Source organism: Mauremys reevesii, linkage group 5 (assembly GCF_016161935.1).
Source record: "Mauremys reevesii isolate NIE-2019 linkage group 5, ASM1616193v1, whole genome shotgun sequence".
Classification (NCBI taxonomy): domain Eukaryota; kingdom Metazoa; phylum Chordata; order Testudines; family Geoemydidae; genus Mauremys; species Mauremys reevesii.
The window spans coordinates 40,078,455-40,094,789 of record NC_052627.1 but is presented as its reverse complement, the minus strand read 5'-3'; the positions used below and the strand labels follow the sequence as shown (position 1 = coordinate 40,094,789).

Genomic DNA, 16,335 nt, shown 5'->3' with positions numbered 1-16,335 from the left:
GCGCAGGGGAGGGCACGCGCTGCAGCTGCCCACCCCACCGGTCAGCGCGTTCGGAGGAACCGCCCCCGCAACAGATAGAACGTGCAGCTCCCCAATCCCCGCCAGGCAACGCTGGCAACTCGGGCTGGCCCGCCGAAGCAGAAAAGGTTATTGCGCCTGCGCAAGAAGGGAGGTTCCGGGAGAGACGGCGCGTGCTGGAACTGTTGTCAGCGGGCAACGCGCATGCGTCAGCGAGACGGCTAAAGGGACTCGGTTTGGCGAGAGCCTATGAGGCGCTTTTGTGGCGGCGGCGCAGGGGGAGGCGCCTGATTTGAACGGGCCGGCGGCGGGGTCGGGGACTGCGGGCGCCGCCTGTCTGCGCCATGGCCAAGCAGCAGAGCCGGGAGCAGGGCATCACCCTGCGGGGCAGCGCCGAGATCGTCGCCGAGTTCTTCTGTGAGTGAGCGGGGAGGGGCGGAGGCGGGGCTGCCCCCATGCCCCGGGGGTGATGGACCCCGCCCGGGGGTCCCTGCAGCGCCCCGGGCTGCCCCCGTGCCCCGGGGGTGATGGACCCCGCCCGGGGGTCCCTGCAGCGCCCCGGGCTGCCCCCGTGCCCCGGGGGTGATGGACCCCGCCCGGGGGTCCCTGCAGCGCCCCGGGCTGCCCCCGTGCCCCGGGGGTGATGGACCCCGCCCGGGGGTCCCTGCAGCGCTCCAGGCTGCGCGCTGCCCCGGGGATGGAGCCCGAGGCAGCGCGGTGACCCGGACATCGCTCGGGGAGCCCTGGGAGTTGCGTCTCCGCCCAGCTACTCGCGGCTGCGGAGTTTTGTTCCCTTCCCATCCCGGTAACGCGGCGGAGGGAAGGGGCCGCCGAGTGTGTGGCTGCACGTGGGGGCCGGCTGGGAGAGTCCAGTGACCAGGCCACTCTACCTGCCTTTCAGCTTATGGCATCAACAGCATTTTATATCAGCGTGGGATCTATCCCTCGGAGACCTTCACACGTGTGCAGAAATACGGGCTCACTCTGCTGGTAACTACAGATCCTGAACTTAAAAACTACCTGAACAACGTGGTAGAACAGCTAAAAGGTACCGCAGCTCAAATGCACCTAGATGGTAGCTCACACGATTTTATGAGCTTTTAACTCCCATGTATTCATCACCTAGCATAAGTCTTTAGAATCATGACGTGTTTTTAGAGTGTGGCTTGCATATAAACTGATGTTTCATGTTGTGACAACACAGGCTGTTTTATTTATAGTTACCTATTCTATTTCTTTCTTTTAGGGAGAGCCTTAGTCTAGCAAACACTTATACATTCTGACCAGTCTTCATGTGAGCAATGTATTCAATCTCTTCACCATTCAGAGCTCAAATGTGAATTTTTTAATTTTTTTTTTAACACAGCACTCAGTGATCTCAGCAAGCTTAGCTCTTTTAGTGATTTCAGCTCTTAGTGGTTTCAGCTTGTAGTAGGGGAACCCCAGTGCTGGTGCACCATTGGCCCAACATGAATTCAGGTCAGCAGCCTCTAGATGGACTCCTAATGGAATCAAAATTAGCTCTGCTCTTCAACAGTGGAGAGAGGAGGATGTGCAATTGGTGTTCCAGGCCCTCAAAAGGGGCCCATACCATCAGGTACACACACCAGTCATGTCTGTTCAGTGTGCCCATTTACATAGCCAATTTCTCTGTACCATATTGTTTTTATATTTCTGGATTAGCTATTAGTATTGGAGAGAATGTACACCTTGAAGCTTGTCACTTTAGTATGCTATGCAGTCTTCAGTTTGACTATATTAACTGCTTTTCCATAAACAGTGATATTACTAGTGTAGATAGTAAATGTAGCGTTAATGAAGACTCACTCTCCTACATGATCTATATTTTCTGACTTTGGGGAAATTTATTTTTCTCTTGCTTCTTTCAGACTGGTTATGCAAGTGTTTAGTACAGAGGCTGGTGGTGGTAATCTCTAGTATTGAAAGCGGTGATGTTCTTGAAAGGTGGCAGTTTGACATTGAATGTGACAAGACTGCAAAGGATGAGAGGTAATATAGTCAAAATTACACTGTTATAAACCCTTCCTGTTGACTACTGCTAGTAGTTGATTAGATGCAAGTATTAAAGGCCTTTGTTTTGTATTTATAAACTTCCACAAAAAAATAATCTGGGTCAATCGTTTTAAAAAAAAAAAAAACTCAGTTATAGAAGGAAAACACACCAGCTCAGGTTATCTTTGACAGCATTTTGTAGCTTTTAGTCTACTAGTGTGCTTCACACTAAATCAAATGGGGGAAAAAAAAATTAATCTCAGATGAATATGCAACTCTTATTTACTTTAAAAGGAGCTGCATAGAAAAGGTAAAAATTTCCCTTGGTGTGTGTTTTTTTCACCACTGTTCTACTTCTTGAGTTCTCATATTGAGAAGCAGTTGCTTTGGTAACAGTATTACTCCATGAACTCCAGATCACAGGGAAATCAAGACAGAGATTGGTATCCTTAAGCATTGAGGGGCTTCATGGAAGAACAATGAACTGAAACTTTAAACAGTCATTTTTGGTTATGCTTTCCAAACCTTGATCATCCATCTTGTATTTTACTATATAATAGTGTAATTGAGACTTACATTTCTTGAGTGAGGGATAATATGTCTCTTTAGATGCGGTTATTGTTCTTGCTATACAATAAATAATGAGAAGTTTCTCCAAATTTACCTCTCCATCATAACAGAAACTTCATTTTTCCCCCTATATTGACGACAACTTATTCTCCTGCAGTGTACCAAGAGAGAAATCTCAGAAAGCTATCCAGGAGGAAATTCGATCTGTTATCAGACAAATAACAGCCACAGTAACATTTCTGCCTTTGTTGGAAACATCCTGTGAGTATTCCAGACCTTTGCGTCTAATGAAACACTACAAACTTTGTGTAGAAGACAATACCTTAAACCTGAGCTGAAACTTCAATCAGAATGAGACTACCACCTTTCTAATTATGAGTATACTGCTTATGTAGATTTAAATGACAGTCTACTTCAAAATGAAGGATTTAAGTATGACACCTGACCTAATGTCTATTCTGCAATTATATAACATTCTATGTGCGAGTTGTCTGCTTTTGCAAAGAAGTACAGTTAAACGTGAATACTGTAAGTCTAAAACTATATGCTATTCCTGGTCTGGAATCTAACTTCAATTGAGAAGCATTTATTTAAATGTGCTAATAGTTCTAAACATGTTTTCTCTTCCTCCCACTGAAGTATTTGTAAAGCTATTCCTGCTTAAGTGACCCTCTTCAAAAAAGAGATGAACCCTGCTACTGAATTAAAATTATTGAACTTTTGAGTTTAGGCATACATATTTGGCAAAAAAAAAAGTTTGTCTACTATGTATAGCAGAAATGTTCTCCAATAAATTACTATAGAATAACAAACTACTAGTTTATTTGAGCATAGCTGTGAACTAACTTTCATAAAGTCATTGCTCAAGTGGATATTTAAGCCCTGGTACTGCAAACATACAAGTAACTTTTGTACAACATGTCCTGGTTATACTATAGAACTACTGAACTGCATAAACGAAGTAAAAACTGAAAGGTAAGCACTTACTTGCAGTTGTGTTTTTAGGTGATCTTTTAGGAGGCTAAACAAGATTGAAAATTGTTAGTCTGAAAATATGCTTCAAACTTAAAAAGCTCACTGTTTTTAACTTGGCTATACATGGCGTGTATGCGAGGCTATGTGTAGCATATATGTGAGCTGGGTTTTGTGGGGGCTTTTGGTCAATGGTTTGGAATCAGGTTATGCAAATGCATAATCTGAAAGGTATACATAACTATTGACAACTCTCTTGCCTGCAGGTGCCTTTGACTTACTCATTTACACAGACAAAGATTTGGCAGTGCCAGAAAAATGGGAAGAGTCAGGACCACAGTTTATTGCCAACTCTGAAGAGGTCCGTCTTCGTTCCTTCACTACCACCATTCACAAAGTAAATAGCATGGTGGCCTACAAAAAGGATTCTTTTCCTTGACGGAATGAATAATGTGGTCAGTGTCCATAAACTGCCTTCTTGTAAAGCTGACACTATGAACTGTAGTTTCATCCTGAACAGTATTTTGTGTGGGTGTTTTTTTTCTGTATCTCTTACTGGAGTTTGGATCAAAATAATAACAAAAAAAAAAAGCAGTTCTCTTGTTCACGTCACGCTATGCTGCGCTGAGTCCTTGTTGATCTATTATCGTCACTCTAATGAGACACAAAGGATCTACTTAAGACACTGCCATATTTTCTTCTTATACTGAACAGTATGCCAAATCCATTCTATATTGGAGCACCAAAAGCAATATCAAACACTTAACCCCTCTAAAACCTGGCTTAGAAAGAATGCCTAGAGATAATACATTTACGATTGCTCTGGAATACTCTTTAAATGGCAATTGTTACCTAATCTTCAGTATGATCTCATAACGAATACATATGAGGTGCACACTAAAAGACTTCTAGAAATATACTGTTATGCTAAAAAAAAATGGTTCTGACAAATCGGGGTTGTTCTTGATCGCAATTTAGGTGGATAGTGATGTTAATGAAGATGATCCTGGGCTTAATCCACTACTGAAGTCTCCTCTGTTCCTCCCACCTCTCTGCTCTAGGGCAGAAATTATAAAATCAGTCCTTTCCGCTGTGTAATGAAAGGTCTGGATATAATGAATGATTGATTTGTACTCTGACCTATACCTAAAATCTTTGTATCATTTTACTCTGTAGGTAACGTTTTCTTGTTAATATTTGTCTTATTTTGTATTCATGTTTTATAGAATAAAGCTCTAAAACCTTTAATGAAAACTTTTTACATTTGTGCAGTATCTGTGAATTACAAGTTTCATGCTTCTTAGACACTGTCCTTAAGTTTTTGTGCAAGTCAAATACTATTCCCTCAGAAAGGCTTAGCATCACTATCACAGCTTCTGTTACTTGTTTCACCTGGTCTAAGTTTTGTAACTGAAGATTGCAGGAGACTTTATTCTATAGGCTTATAGGATTTGTGCACAGGATAAGAAAAAATGATTGTTTAATGGTACTTGGTGTATAGATTCCCCTGCTCAGTGTAGGTTTTTATATACAAATATCGAGTGAGGGTACTTAAAGGCAAAAGCAGTACCTGAAACTGCTTCTATTTCAACACAACACTATCCCTTTTAAGCAGACTTAGAAAATGACAAAGTTGCATGAACAACTTTAAAGCTGCACACCTTACACCAAAAAAAATGTCTGAACAGTTAAGAGCATATGTAACTTTCTTCAACTGTGCATATTACAACCTGAAAAACACTCAAACATACTTTGGGGGGTAGAGTGCTAATTTCAAGGCAATAATCTGATTAATAAGAACTTCAGAGGAAGGCTAAATAGCTCTTCTGATTGAAGAGCATTTTGTACTTCCAGTCATTTTGGCAATAAGGCCCTTTTGAAGAAAAGATCTCTTGCTGTTAAACTTAGATTTAACTCTTCATTTTTAAAAAAGCCAGAACTTTAGTTAAAGAGGTTTCAGTCCAGAAAGTGAAATGAAAAGTGAGTGTAAATGATAAAATTTAGAATGGAAAAGCTTATGCAGTCATTCTTGATTACCTGTTTGCAGAAAAATAAGGTTTTTTTGTTTTTGTTTTTTTAAATAAGCTGTGTATTGCCAAAATACATTTTATGGGCAGAGCTACCAGCTCTGCCTATAAGTTGCCTGACTCTTATAAGATGCTGTCTTTAGTCCAGGGGTTCTCACAACAAATTTTTTTTTTTGGTGGCCTGTGATGGGGTAGATTGGCCCTGCATTGGTACTGTGGGGGGTTATCCCTTCCCTCCTAGCAGAGGAAGCCCCCCCCCCCCCAAAGGCTCTGCTGGGCATGCTCCAACCGGTATAAAAGCCCACAGAGCTGCTCAGTCAGGGCTGGCTGCCAAGGAGGAAGGATGCTTGGCAGAGGCTACAGCCCAGGAGCCGCTACAGCCCTTGCCTACAAGAGCTGAAGGTCCAGAAACCTGGACCCAGAGGCTTGTGGCTATCAGATCCCCAGGGAGTGTCTGGTGCTGGGAAACCTGGAAACCCTGATGCCATATGAACTACTGCTGTTGGAAAACTGGTAGGAAGTGACACAGTGAAGGTAAGGGAGTGGTTCATCCCATGGTTATGAGGTCAGTGTGTTTCAGTTGGATTCCCCACTGACCCTATGGTGGACTGCTCTGCCACTGTCAGGGCCTGGGCCCCCTTACTAGGGGCCACTATGCCCCTGTGGCAGCCCCAGTTACCTCACCCCCATTTTGCCTTCAAAAGGGGGCAGCATGGACCCCAGCCACTAGGCTGCGCTTTCCCACTCAGGGAGGGGGAGTTAGATGAACTCTGGCCATTGGGCTGCACTGCCCTAGGGACACACTGCATGGACTCTGGCTGCTAGGCATTATCCCACTCAGGGAGAGGCAATATACAGACCTTGGCCATTGGACCACACTGTGCTGACTACAGGGGGGGTGTTTAAAAACAGACATAGGAGTAGAGAGGTAGGGTTACTACTCATCCCTCCCCCTCCCTGACTCAAGGGGTTGATGAGGTACAAAACCAGCCACATGGCCTCAGAGTGCAGCCACTACCTCTTGGTGGTGGCCACGCTGACAATTTTACCTAAAATTCTTAATTAACTTTAGGAAAACAAAAATATGCACATATGTCCAAATCATTGTAATTTATTTATGTGGGGGTTTTCAGACTAATAAATATACAATGGTCTATTCTTTCCTGGTCCAAACAGAATAGAAACACAAGGTATTTTGCATGTTCTTGTGTTTGTTTTGCTTTTTTGGTTGCTTTCTTAAACAAACAAACAAACAAAAACTTGCTTGCTAGTAAGTCTGCTGCTGTGAAAAGCCCCAGGAAAAATTAAGCCCTGGATGGGGAGGTATGGAGGGTGAGCCTGGGACCAGAGCCAGGTATCATGTGGATGGAGCCTAATCCATGTTGGTTCTGGCAGCTGCTGGTCATGCTTGGGGAGTGTATCTCCTGTGCCCTGTAACTGCAGGAAGATTCAAACCTAGACCCCCCAGTTTGTAAACAAAGAAGCTCTATCATTTGAGACAAAAAATAAGGGCCCACACATGCACACCCAAACTCAATTTGCTCAGCTTGTCTCAGCTGACAATTACTCTCTTCTTTAGATGCTGTGGTAGTTCCTTTTCACAATAGTTCTTTCTCCTTCATATAAGTGACTGAGTCATGATAAATCCTGTCATGTTTCAATGTTCAAAAATACATAGATGTAAATGATATTTTTCTACTAGGAAATTAGCCAGATTGAGAATTTATGCCTGCAGTGACCCACTGGTTGAATCAGAGTCCCATTGATTGACCTGTGGCTGAGAATATGGAGGATCAAGCTGTATTGAAATACAGAGTAAAATCTGAATGCTGGGTTAGATATTTTGTTAATTACATATGATCTAAAAAATCAGATTCTTGCTTGGTTTCTCTGTTGGAGTTCTCTACATGTGTGGTATAAGTATGCATTACTCTAGACTAAGAATTTTACTGAAAACTTTATAGTCCAAGGAAAATCCAGATAACCTCTTAAAGGTGATTTGCAAAGCTTTTCTGCATTTGTTCACTTTAGTTTACAATATCCATGGTCTAGGAAGATCCACTTCTGCTTGATTTTTGTCAAACACCCTGCTTTCATGATTTAAAAATAAAGTAGCTTCAATACTTGCCCTAGGGAATCCCAAGACAGAGGTTCTTAGGCTCAGCTCCCTGCTTTCATCACTGCTGTCTGCATAATAATCAGATGCAAACACCATTGCCCTGTCTCACTCTTTAATACATTACTGCCTTCGACCCAAGGGTAGGGGGCAAAAAGCCTCAGACTAAGGGCATGTCTAAGCTGCAATGCTTTAACTGATATAATTTTAAATCAATGTAGATAAATCAGTGCAAAAAGGATGCATGGACACTGATTTAAACCAGGTTTATTTTGTTTTATCCTAAACTGATAAACCACTCAATGTGAAAGCACATCCACCCAGGAATTTGCATCAATTTAAGAACTATTTTAAGTTAAACTCATGCAAATTCCCCATGTGGACAAGTTTAGAGCAGTTAACATTATAGTTTACTAATTTAAACACATCCAAGAGGTTTCTGATGGAACTATTTAACAGAAAATGAAGTTACAAGTGGCTAAGGCCTATGTCATGTGTTGAAAAAGAAATAAAACAACAGTTTGTCTTTGAAAAAGTTACATGCTATATGACAGTAATAGAAAAATTCAAAAGCTTTACAGGTCACCTTTAATACTTCAAGTAGAGGAAATCTGCATTATAGGAGTAAAGCATACCATAAAAAAAAGGTCAAATTTCTTCACTTGTTCTTATGCAGCCATAGCAATACTCCAGTGTTTTTATCCATATATCTCAAATATAATTGTTCTCATTTTACATATTGGGAAACTGAGGCACAGAGAGGCACCAAATTACCCAAGACTACAAAGTAAGTCAGAGATGGGAGAAAATACAATTCTCCTTACTGAGTCTAGTGTACACTGACCAATGCAGTTCCCTAAGATCTTGCAAGACTTAAGTCAAACCCAAGAGTTGAATTACTTACTGCCCAATACAAGTCTTCAATAAAATCTGCACAAGAACTGTTTTCTATTAGAGGGAGAAAAAATTAACACATCCACTTTGAGAGGAATTGAAAACAGATGTACTACCAATATCACTTCGTTTTCAGCCTATGACAAATCTATTCATACCCTAATATTTGTTCCCAAAGTTATGTGAAAAGGTCATTTTTACTGAAGTGCAGCGGTCTCTTCCCTCCTCTTTTCACACACTTTAACACCATCATTTGCTTCCCTTCCAAATGGCAACTGCAGCAGCAAGACATGGTCAGAAGCACTTCCTTTGCAAATGACTGCAAAACAGCATAGGTACTCCTCTCCAAGCAGTGTAATCCCACTTAGTTTCATACTGCAATCAGAGCACCGTTTTCCAATTTCTTCTGCCACTACTAGTTAGGTTTAAGGATATTCAATTCTCATGTTCAGTACAGGCAGAAGCTCAGTTTTACTAAAGAAAACTGCCCTCCTGAATTCCTCTCTCCTGCTTGTTGATTTATTAAACATACAGTAACCTCAAATTACAGCGGAGTTTGATAATTTATTTGAAAGTCACTGAGTAAGAAAAGACTTCTTTACAGTTTTAATCAATGAGGTAAAGGTCAAATAAGATTTCCTTTCCTGGAAATGGTGAGTCCCTGTAAAGTCTGATTTAGAAGAATCTAAAAGGCATCATGTGATCAAGCAGCAGCAGCAGATCACCACTTTTGCAGTGGGCTAAACATGGTCTGGTTATTTCAGAAATTATAGAACCTCTATTAGTTTTCCTGCTAGCAGCTTGCTCAGCAACAGCAACTGAGGGATGTATTTACAATACACTTCTCAGCCTTAACTGTGCATCAGGAAGGATAAACTTCTTACCAGGCGACTGTGATTGTGATACTAAGGGAAATTGGTAACTGGAGGAAAGTGCAGCATCACTAGAGACAAACTGATTCAGTTTGGGAGGGCTGAATCACAAGATCCTTAGGCACAAGTCAGCTGCAATGAAGGATTAAATAATGGCAAAGGAACCCCCATCTTCCAAACCCCTTGTTTGCAGGTACAAGTTCATTCCAAAGGACAGATCCTTCAAAAGAAAGATGGTATAAAACCAACAATAGTAAAAATTTGTTTTAGTGATGTGTTTCATCAGATGTACAGGGAAGCTCTGCTCCCCGCAAGTTCAAGTCACTTTTTGCTCACATTTGATAGCAATTTGACTTCTTCCTGGAGAAGGAACAGTACTAAATCCATCTCCTTCATGCATGATATTTCCTTGAAGGCAGAAGAAGTTAGCAGATAGGAGATGTAATGTCACATTGCTCAGTTCCAACAGTCTGCGAGAACAAACGTACAGCTTGCAGCAGGAGACAAAAACCTAAAATCCTTATATGGACCCTAGATGACAAGAAGGAAGAGAGATATCAGCTTTGTTAAGAGCATCACAAGTACAAAAAGTACTGGCTTCTAAGGAAGAGTTCAGTGAGACTGCTGATGTCTAAAGGAAAATACAGTGGCAAACCTAAGAAATATCAATCCAGTGCTGTCTTATTTATAGGGTACCCAGAAGAGTTGTAAGTGCTTTGCATGCAATCTAAATATCTCTACATTGACAAGCTGCTAGCTTTTCACTCCAAGAGCTCCAATTTCCCACTGCTCTGACAGTCATTTCTGTACAATCAAGTATGAGGCCAGTGCACGATATTTTTAAGAAATAGATGGTATGAATAATTTGCAGAACCCACAGCCATCAACACTCTGGTACATGAAGGAAATAACCACTCCTCACCTGACTAGTTCAGCTGACGTATGAGCTTGTTGATTCCCTCGCCTCGGTACCCAGGTTCACCTATCTCCTTGACGAAACCCACTTTATTACGTGCAGCATGGCGAGCAACAGAGAGATGAAATGGCCATAAGAAGTTAGTGATTTCTCGGAAATGCTTCCCAGCTGAATAAATTTCATGAATAAGATCTTCCAGGCAAATAACATCAAACTTCCCTGCGGGAGGAAGGGCATAAATAAATAAGGAGATGCACAACTATAAAATCCTTCTGCACCTCACCAGTCTACCCTCACATTTCCACACAAATATTTCCATCTTCTCTCAATGAGTCGCAGTCTCCCCATATATCACAAACCATTTAAGTCACAGACCCAAACCTAAGTTCCATGTAAGCTGCACAGCAGCCTATTTAGCACCATGCAGGTGCTCAATGAACCCTCCCGGGGACCAGCTGGGGAAGGGGCACCCCTCCCCCAGGCCCCAACCTGCCGTGGCTGGGGCAGCCCAGCCCTGCTGCGGCCAGGGCACCCCTTCTGGTGCCAGGAAAGGGGCACCTATCTTGCAGCCCCAGCCCCAGAGCTGCAGTGGGGAGAGAGAGCTGGGGAGAGTCCTCTCACTCCAGAGCCCTCACACCCCTGCACCCCAACCTTGTGCCCCAGCCCTGAGCCTCTCCCACACTCAGAACCCCTCGGCCCCATCCCCGCCACATTAATTTTATTATGTACACCAATATGAAGGTCGTGTGTCACACATCGCCTCCATATTGGTGCATGTAACAAAATTCATTCTTCATACAGGTAGAAAAATTAGAGGGAAAACTAGTCCCCACTTCCCTCAGTTCACTGCTTTTAGGTCCTCTTCCTCACCTAGATGCTCCTCTATCAGAGTGTTGTCTGTCAAAGGAACCCTCTTCTTGTTGATCTTTGCTTGACCTCGTTTCAGGATGAGCTCTCGTACAGATTTCAGATTGGGATGTCTGTAGAAAATCAAATACCTGGTTGTTACTGCGGGAGGTATTAACAGTGCAGCAGAGAGTTAACCAAGGGGCTCTTCTACACCACTGTCATGCCACAGAATAAGTAGTGCTAGTATTTGAAGCATATTTAGAGAAAAGGGTCCCAACACCTTTTTTAGATATCAAGGTACCAAAGTTGAGAACTGAATTGAAAGAGTTAACTAACCAAGAGGAAAATAACTACATAAAAAAGCCACTATGAATAATATTTACAGTTTACCACTGTATTCTGAAAATCAGAGGATTACTCACCCCCATGCTACATAGGGCTCCACAGTGCGCAGCATCTTCAGTGAGGATGGAGTCAGTTTAATGAATGTGCCGCTGAAAATCTTCCTCAACCGCAGCATCTGTATCACCCTCCGCACCCTTAGGCTCACCCCTTTAATCCTGAATTAGAGAAAACACACTGGTAAGTGTACTTCTCCCACGCAGGCATCACCCCACGATCACTTGCAGGGGGCTGTATCTTGATAACCCCCACCTTTTCCTTTCCACTGCAGCAGGTGTAGACCAGGAAATGAGCCCGGGCAAGTACAGAGGAAACCAGCAAAAGGAAGGAGATGGTATAAAAGAAGAAGTTCCTTACTCTGCAATCCGTACAACAAAGGCCAACTTGGGGCCCTGAGGTAGAACCATTTGGCCAGGCTTCTGTTCCATGCGCTTCAGCCGGACATCATCTCTATGTTTGCGCCGTGAATCTCGAAGAAATGTCTCAATACGTTTGAACTGTATCTGCTTCCCCTTCTGGTGCTAAATACAGAAAGATGGGAGATGATCAGCTCTATCAGAAGGTGTAGATGCCCCCCCGCGGGCCGGCCTCTTGCGGCCGCGGGCCGGCCTTCTGTGTCCTCCATTTGCGGGCCGGCCTTGCAGCCCAGTACAGACCTAGTCATTAGCTACAATTCATGAGGAGCCAGCCTACTGAACCTTTTACCTGAGCAAATTAGGAAAATGTATATGAAGAAGTGCAGAACATATACCTGAACACTCAATCGGTCAGCAATGCAGCTAAGCATGACTGAGAAACTAAATGGAACCCTGTGCAGCCTGAAGTGAACAGGGCTCCACAGCTAAATATACTGCAAGACCAACCCATGGAAAGCCATAGGTCAGCAACAATCCAAAAAGCCAAAAACCTTTTTTCCATTGAAAAATGCATATTTGGATTGACCAAAACATTTCACAAATTTGTGCTGATTTTGGCAAGTTATTTCAGTCAAAAAAAAAAAACAAACATAGTGGAAATGTCCAAAATCCCTGGTTCTGATTTTGGGGGCTAGATCACACACCAAAAATGGAGAAGCAAGATGTGGTGGTCCCCAATAACCTTGAGCTCATATGGAATGTAGGAGTCCTAGGTTCAAATCCCTGCTATGGAGCATGTCCCGCTCACAAGTTAGTGCTCTAATCCAGCGGTTTTCAAACTGCAGGTCACAACCCAGTACAAGGTCACAGCGGCTCTGGTCAGCACCACTGCCCAGGCCGTTAAAAGTCCCGTTAGTGGTGCTGCCCGGCTAAGGCAGGCTAGTTCCTACCTGTTCTGACACCACGCTGCACCACGGAAGTGGCCAGCAGCAGGTCCGGCTCGTAGGCAGTGTGGGGGCATGGGGCTCTGCGAGCTGCACCCACCCCGTGGCTCCGCTGGGAGGGAAGGGCCCAGTGCCTGCAGGCAAGAGCCACACAGAGCTACTTGCACATCTCCGCCTAGGAGCCGGACCTGCTGCTGGCCACTTCCAGGGCGCAGCGTATTCCGTGGTGCCAGGACAGGCCTGAAGCCTGCCTTAGCACCACCGCTGACCGGGAGCCGCCCGAGGCAAGCCTGTTCCCCAACCCTCTTCCCCAGCTCTGAGCGCCCCTCCCCACCCATGCCCCTCCGTCACGGGCATCAAAATTTTTCTTCCACTGTGTCACCAGAAAAAAAGTTTGAAAACCACTGCTCTAATCAATTACTCATTCTCTGTCCCAATTAAATAATTATTTCATACAAAGTAAGAACAGCTTCAACAGAAGAGACTGAGATAGCCACTCCAGAAAACCCACTAGCTGGAGATTATGGCACTCACTTGGAAGATGAGAGATCTGGAGTTCAAATCCCTGACCCAAATCAGGCAGACAAAGGCCATGGCTACACTTGCAAATTTGCAGCGCTGCAGCAGGGTGTGAAAACACACCCTCTCCAGCGCTGCAAATTGCGGCGCTGCAAAGCGCCAGTGTGATCAAAGCCGCGCTGTACTTTATTCCCCACAGGGAGGTGGAGTACGGACAGCGCTGGCGCTTTGACTACACTTAGCGCTTCCAAGCGCTTGCCGCGGCAGCGCTTTGAAGTGCAAGTGTAGCCATAGCCTGAGGTACTAACCCTGGATTTCCCACATCCTGGGCAAGTGCTCTAGCTACTGGGCATGGGGGCGCGGAAGAAAAAAATATTACTCCCTACTCTGTTTTTCCTTGAGAAATGATTGCTTAGGCATGTAACTCCAGGAGAGATCATGACTGCTAATCCTGAGCAGAGATAAGCACCTTCATTTGGCCCAGATTTAGGAGCCTAAGTCCCTTAGAGGGGTGGGGCTTCTGTGCAACTTGTGAGTTCTCTACAGACCACAAGTAACTAGTCCATAAACCACAATCTGGGAACCAAACATGTTTTCTGCAACACTTCTTTGTCCAGTGTAGACAGGTTTTGGCTGGCAATTCAGCTTGGTACTACAACTAGGTAAACTACACATAAAATCCCCAGGCCACAGATACATATAGCAATTACAAGAGCCATCCCCGGCTCCCTTACAGCAATCCCATATCCTGTGCGTTAGAAACGGTGCCTCTTCCCACATCTACACCCCTCCACTGCAACCCCACCCCCCAACTACTAAACTACACAAACGCTCGGAGCCTTTTCCATAGGCAATAACCCATAGAAGTGCCGCCCCCGCCTCGCACGGGGAATGTGCTTTAGTAGCCTCCACCTCAGGGACGAGCTGCAGAGGCACGAGAAAAGGCGCAGCTGCTCCCGCCCGGCCGGCCCCGGGGAGAGCGCAGGGTGCCTGCAGGCACAGGGCTCCTACCTTCCTCTTTTCCAACAGCGCCTGCTTTGCCTGGGTGGCCTTGAGGGCCTGATACGCCTTCCGCTTCTTCAGCAAGTTCTCCGGCACCAGGGGGATCTTCCTTCTGGGCCTAGCGCAAGAGAACACGGCAGGCGAGACCCGTCACCGCGCCGGACCGGGCGGGCAGGCGAGTCCGGCTCAGCGCTTCCCAAGCCACGGGCCCCTCCCGCCGCGCCGGGCCGGGGAGCTACGGGACCGCCTGCCCCGCTCCCGCCCGCGGGGACCCACCGCGCACGTGCGTCCCCCCCCCCTTCTCGGTAGCGCTCCGGGGCCCTCCCGCTCCCAGGGGCCGCCCTCCCCGGGGATGGAAACGGATCCTCCCTGCCAGCCCCCGCTCGCAAATTAACCACTCACTCCGGCTCCGCCATGGTGCCTCCTGCGCCGGAGTCTGGCGTCACGCCACTAGTGCGCATGCGGCTGCGTTGCCAACGAGCACCGCGCCGTACACCCAGAGAGGAGCCGCCATCACTGCGCATGCGTCCGTGCACCGCCGCCAGCGGCCTCTCTAGCTCCCCTGAAAGCATAGACGCCGTCTCTATGGTGTGGCTGTGACTGCGGGCCGGGGAGCGGGGGGGTTTCCTGCCGAGGTTAAGAAGAGCTGGGGGACGCGTTCCGCCCTCCGCCTCGCGCTGGGGCTCCGCGTGCAGCTGGAGCGGCGCTGGGCTTCAGAAACAACACCAGCGAGCATGGGGCTGGGATAAAACAATCGTGAGACTTGGTGATCTCCTATGGAGGAGAAAGTGCAGCCCGAGAAGGCTGAACTACTGCCCTTAAGATGCCTGGAACCCTACAGGACCGGTCCTTCCAGGTGTCAACCCATGCATCAGCTGCTACTCCCCTCCTGCTCAGGAGGGATACAAGTAGCTAAGAGGAAAAAGTTCTGTGAGATTTGTAAGGCAATTGCAGACAGTAGTGTAGGCATTCCGACAGGAACGTCAGCCCCTTCAATAATCATGCAATTGGCTTAAAAATCATGACATTTTAACAACATAAGACATTATTTTTATTTACCGTCTGTTTTGGAGACTTTAAGATTCACTTGGGTCACAATTTCAAGCTTTTTTCACAACAACAAGGGATAGAAACTTAATTTAAAAAAATGAAAGCTGAGATTCTTACCTAATCACATGCTTCCCAGGAGCTGGGGCTTTAAGAAAAGCACCAAATATTGTGAGGAGGAGTATAGGAAACAATTGGGGAAGGGTGTTTTTTGGGAACCACACAGCCTTAGTACCTGAAGTACCTACAATGCCTGTCTCAGCCAAGGGGTGATCTGCACACTACCAGTCAAGGTTTGGTACTCCTGCATGCTGGTGACTCCACAAAAGAGTGATGCATATGCCTGGAATAATGTAACAATTATATTAACAATAAGTTATTCAGGGCAGAGGCTATGTGTCTATGTGTTTGTACAGCACCAAGCAGCCTGGGGCTCTCTTATTGGCATCATTAGGTGCTACTGTTAAAATACAAATGTGAGTTCCTTGTCCTTTTTACTTTCCAAACCATGGAAAAAATAAAGAAGCATCTCTCTGCATCATATAATCAAAGAAACAAGGTGGGTGATAATCTCTTATTGGACCAACTTTTATTGGTGTCTCTTTCACCAACAGGCGTTAGTCCAATAAAAGTTATTACCTCACACACCTTGTCTTTAATATTCTGGGACTGACATGACTACAATAACACTGCATATCATATAATCAAAGTCCTTTGGGGCACCCTATCTAATTGCAGTATGATAGACACCAAGAACTTGAAATCTAATAATTTTCAAGCACAAGTTGAAAGTTAATATCATTACAGGTATTACACCT

General features: G+C 45.1%; 2 protein-coding genes across 2 annotated transcripts; one reads left to right on the top strand and one right to left on the bottom strand.

The window, feature by feature from the left end:
- The first annotated feature begins 17 nt into the window (after positions 1-17).
- On the top strand, positions 18-4,827 carry MAD2L1 (mitotic arrest deficient 2 like 1). The gene is made up of 5 exons (XM_039540859.1): positions 18-435; positions 920-1,066; positions 1,908-2,028; positions 2,759-2,862; positions 3,840-4,827. The coding sequence occupies exons 1-5, from the start codon at positions 363-365 to the stop codon at positions 4,010-4,012; spliced, it is 618 nt and encodes a 205-aa protein (XP_039396793.1). The 5' UTR covers positions 18-362; the 3' UTR covers positions 4,013-4,827.
- A 4,230-nt stretch (positions 4,828-9,057) lies between these two features.
- Positions 9,058-15,090, bottom strand: RPL7L1 (ribosomal protein L7 like 1). Its single transcript, XM_039540858.1, has 7 exons — positions 14,873-15,090; positions 14,480-14,588; positions 12,007-12,170; positions 11,670-11,807; positions 11,269-11,378; positions 10,405-10,617; positions 9,058-10,013 (listed from the first exon to the last, which is right to left on the bottom strand). The coding sequence occupies exons 1-6, from the start codon at positions 15,040-15,042 to the stop codon at positions 10,409-10,411; spliced, it is 900 nt and encodes a 299-aa protein (XP_039396792.1). The 5' UTR covers positions 15,043-15,090; the 3' UTR covers positions 9,058-10,013; positions 10,405-10,408.
- Positions 15,091-16,335: the final 1,245 nt, after the last annotated feature.

What these genes read in the sequence shown, in the direction of transcription:
- MAD2L1 (XM_039540859.1), top strand. Translation starts at nt 363, where the DNA reads ATGGCCAAGCAGCAGAGCCGGGAGCAGGGCATCACCCTGCGGGGCAGC. An exon ending in GATCGTCGCCGAGTTCTTCT is followed by an intron (nt 436 to 919) that starts GTGAGTGAGCGG and finishes CCTGCCTTTCAG; the next exon opens with CTTATGGCATCAACAGCATT. An exon ending in CGTGGTAGAACAGCTAAAAG is followed by an intron (nt 1,067 to 1,907) that starts GTACCGCAGCTC and finishes TGCTTCTTTCAG; the next exon opens with ACTGGTTATGCAAGTGTTTA.
- RPL7L1 (XM_039540858.1), bottom strand. Translation starts at nt 15,042, where the DNA reads ATGCTTTCAGGGGAGCTAGAGAGGCCGCTGGCGGCGGTGCACGGACGC. An exon ending in TTTGTTGTACGGATTGCAGA is followed by an intron (nt 11,808 to 12,006) that starts GTAAGGAACTTC and finishes TCTCTAATTCAG; the next exon opens with GATTAAAGGGGTGAGCCTAA. An exon ending in GAGCCCTATGTAGCATGGGG is followed by an intron (nt 11,379 to 11,669) that starts GTGAGTAATCCT and finishes GATTTTCTACAG; the next exon opens with ACATCCCAATCTGAAATCTG.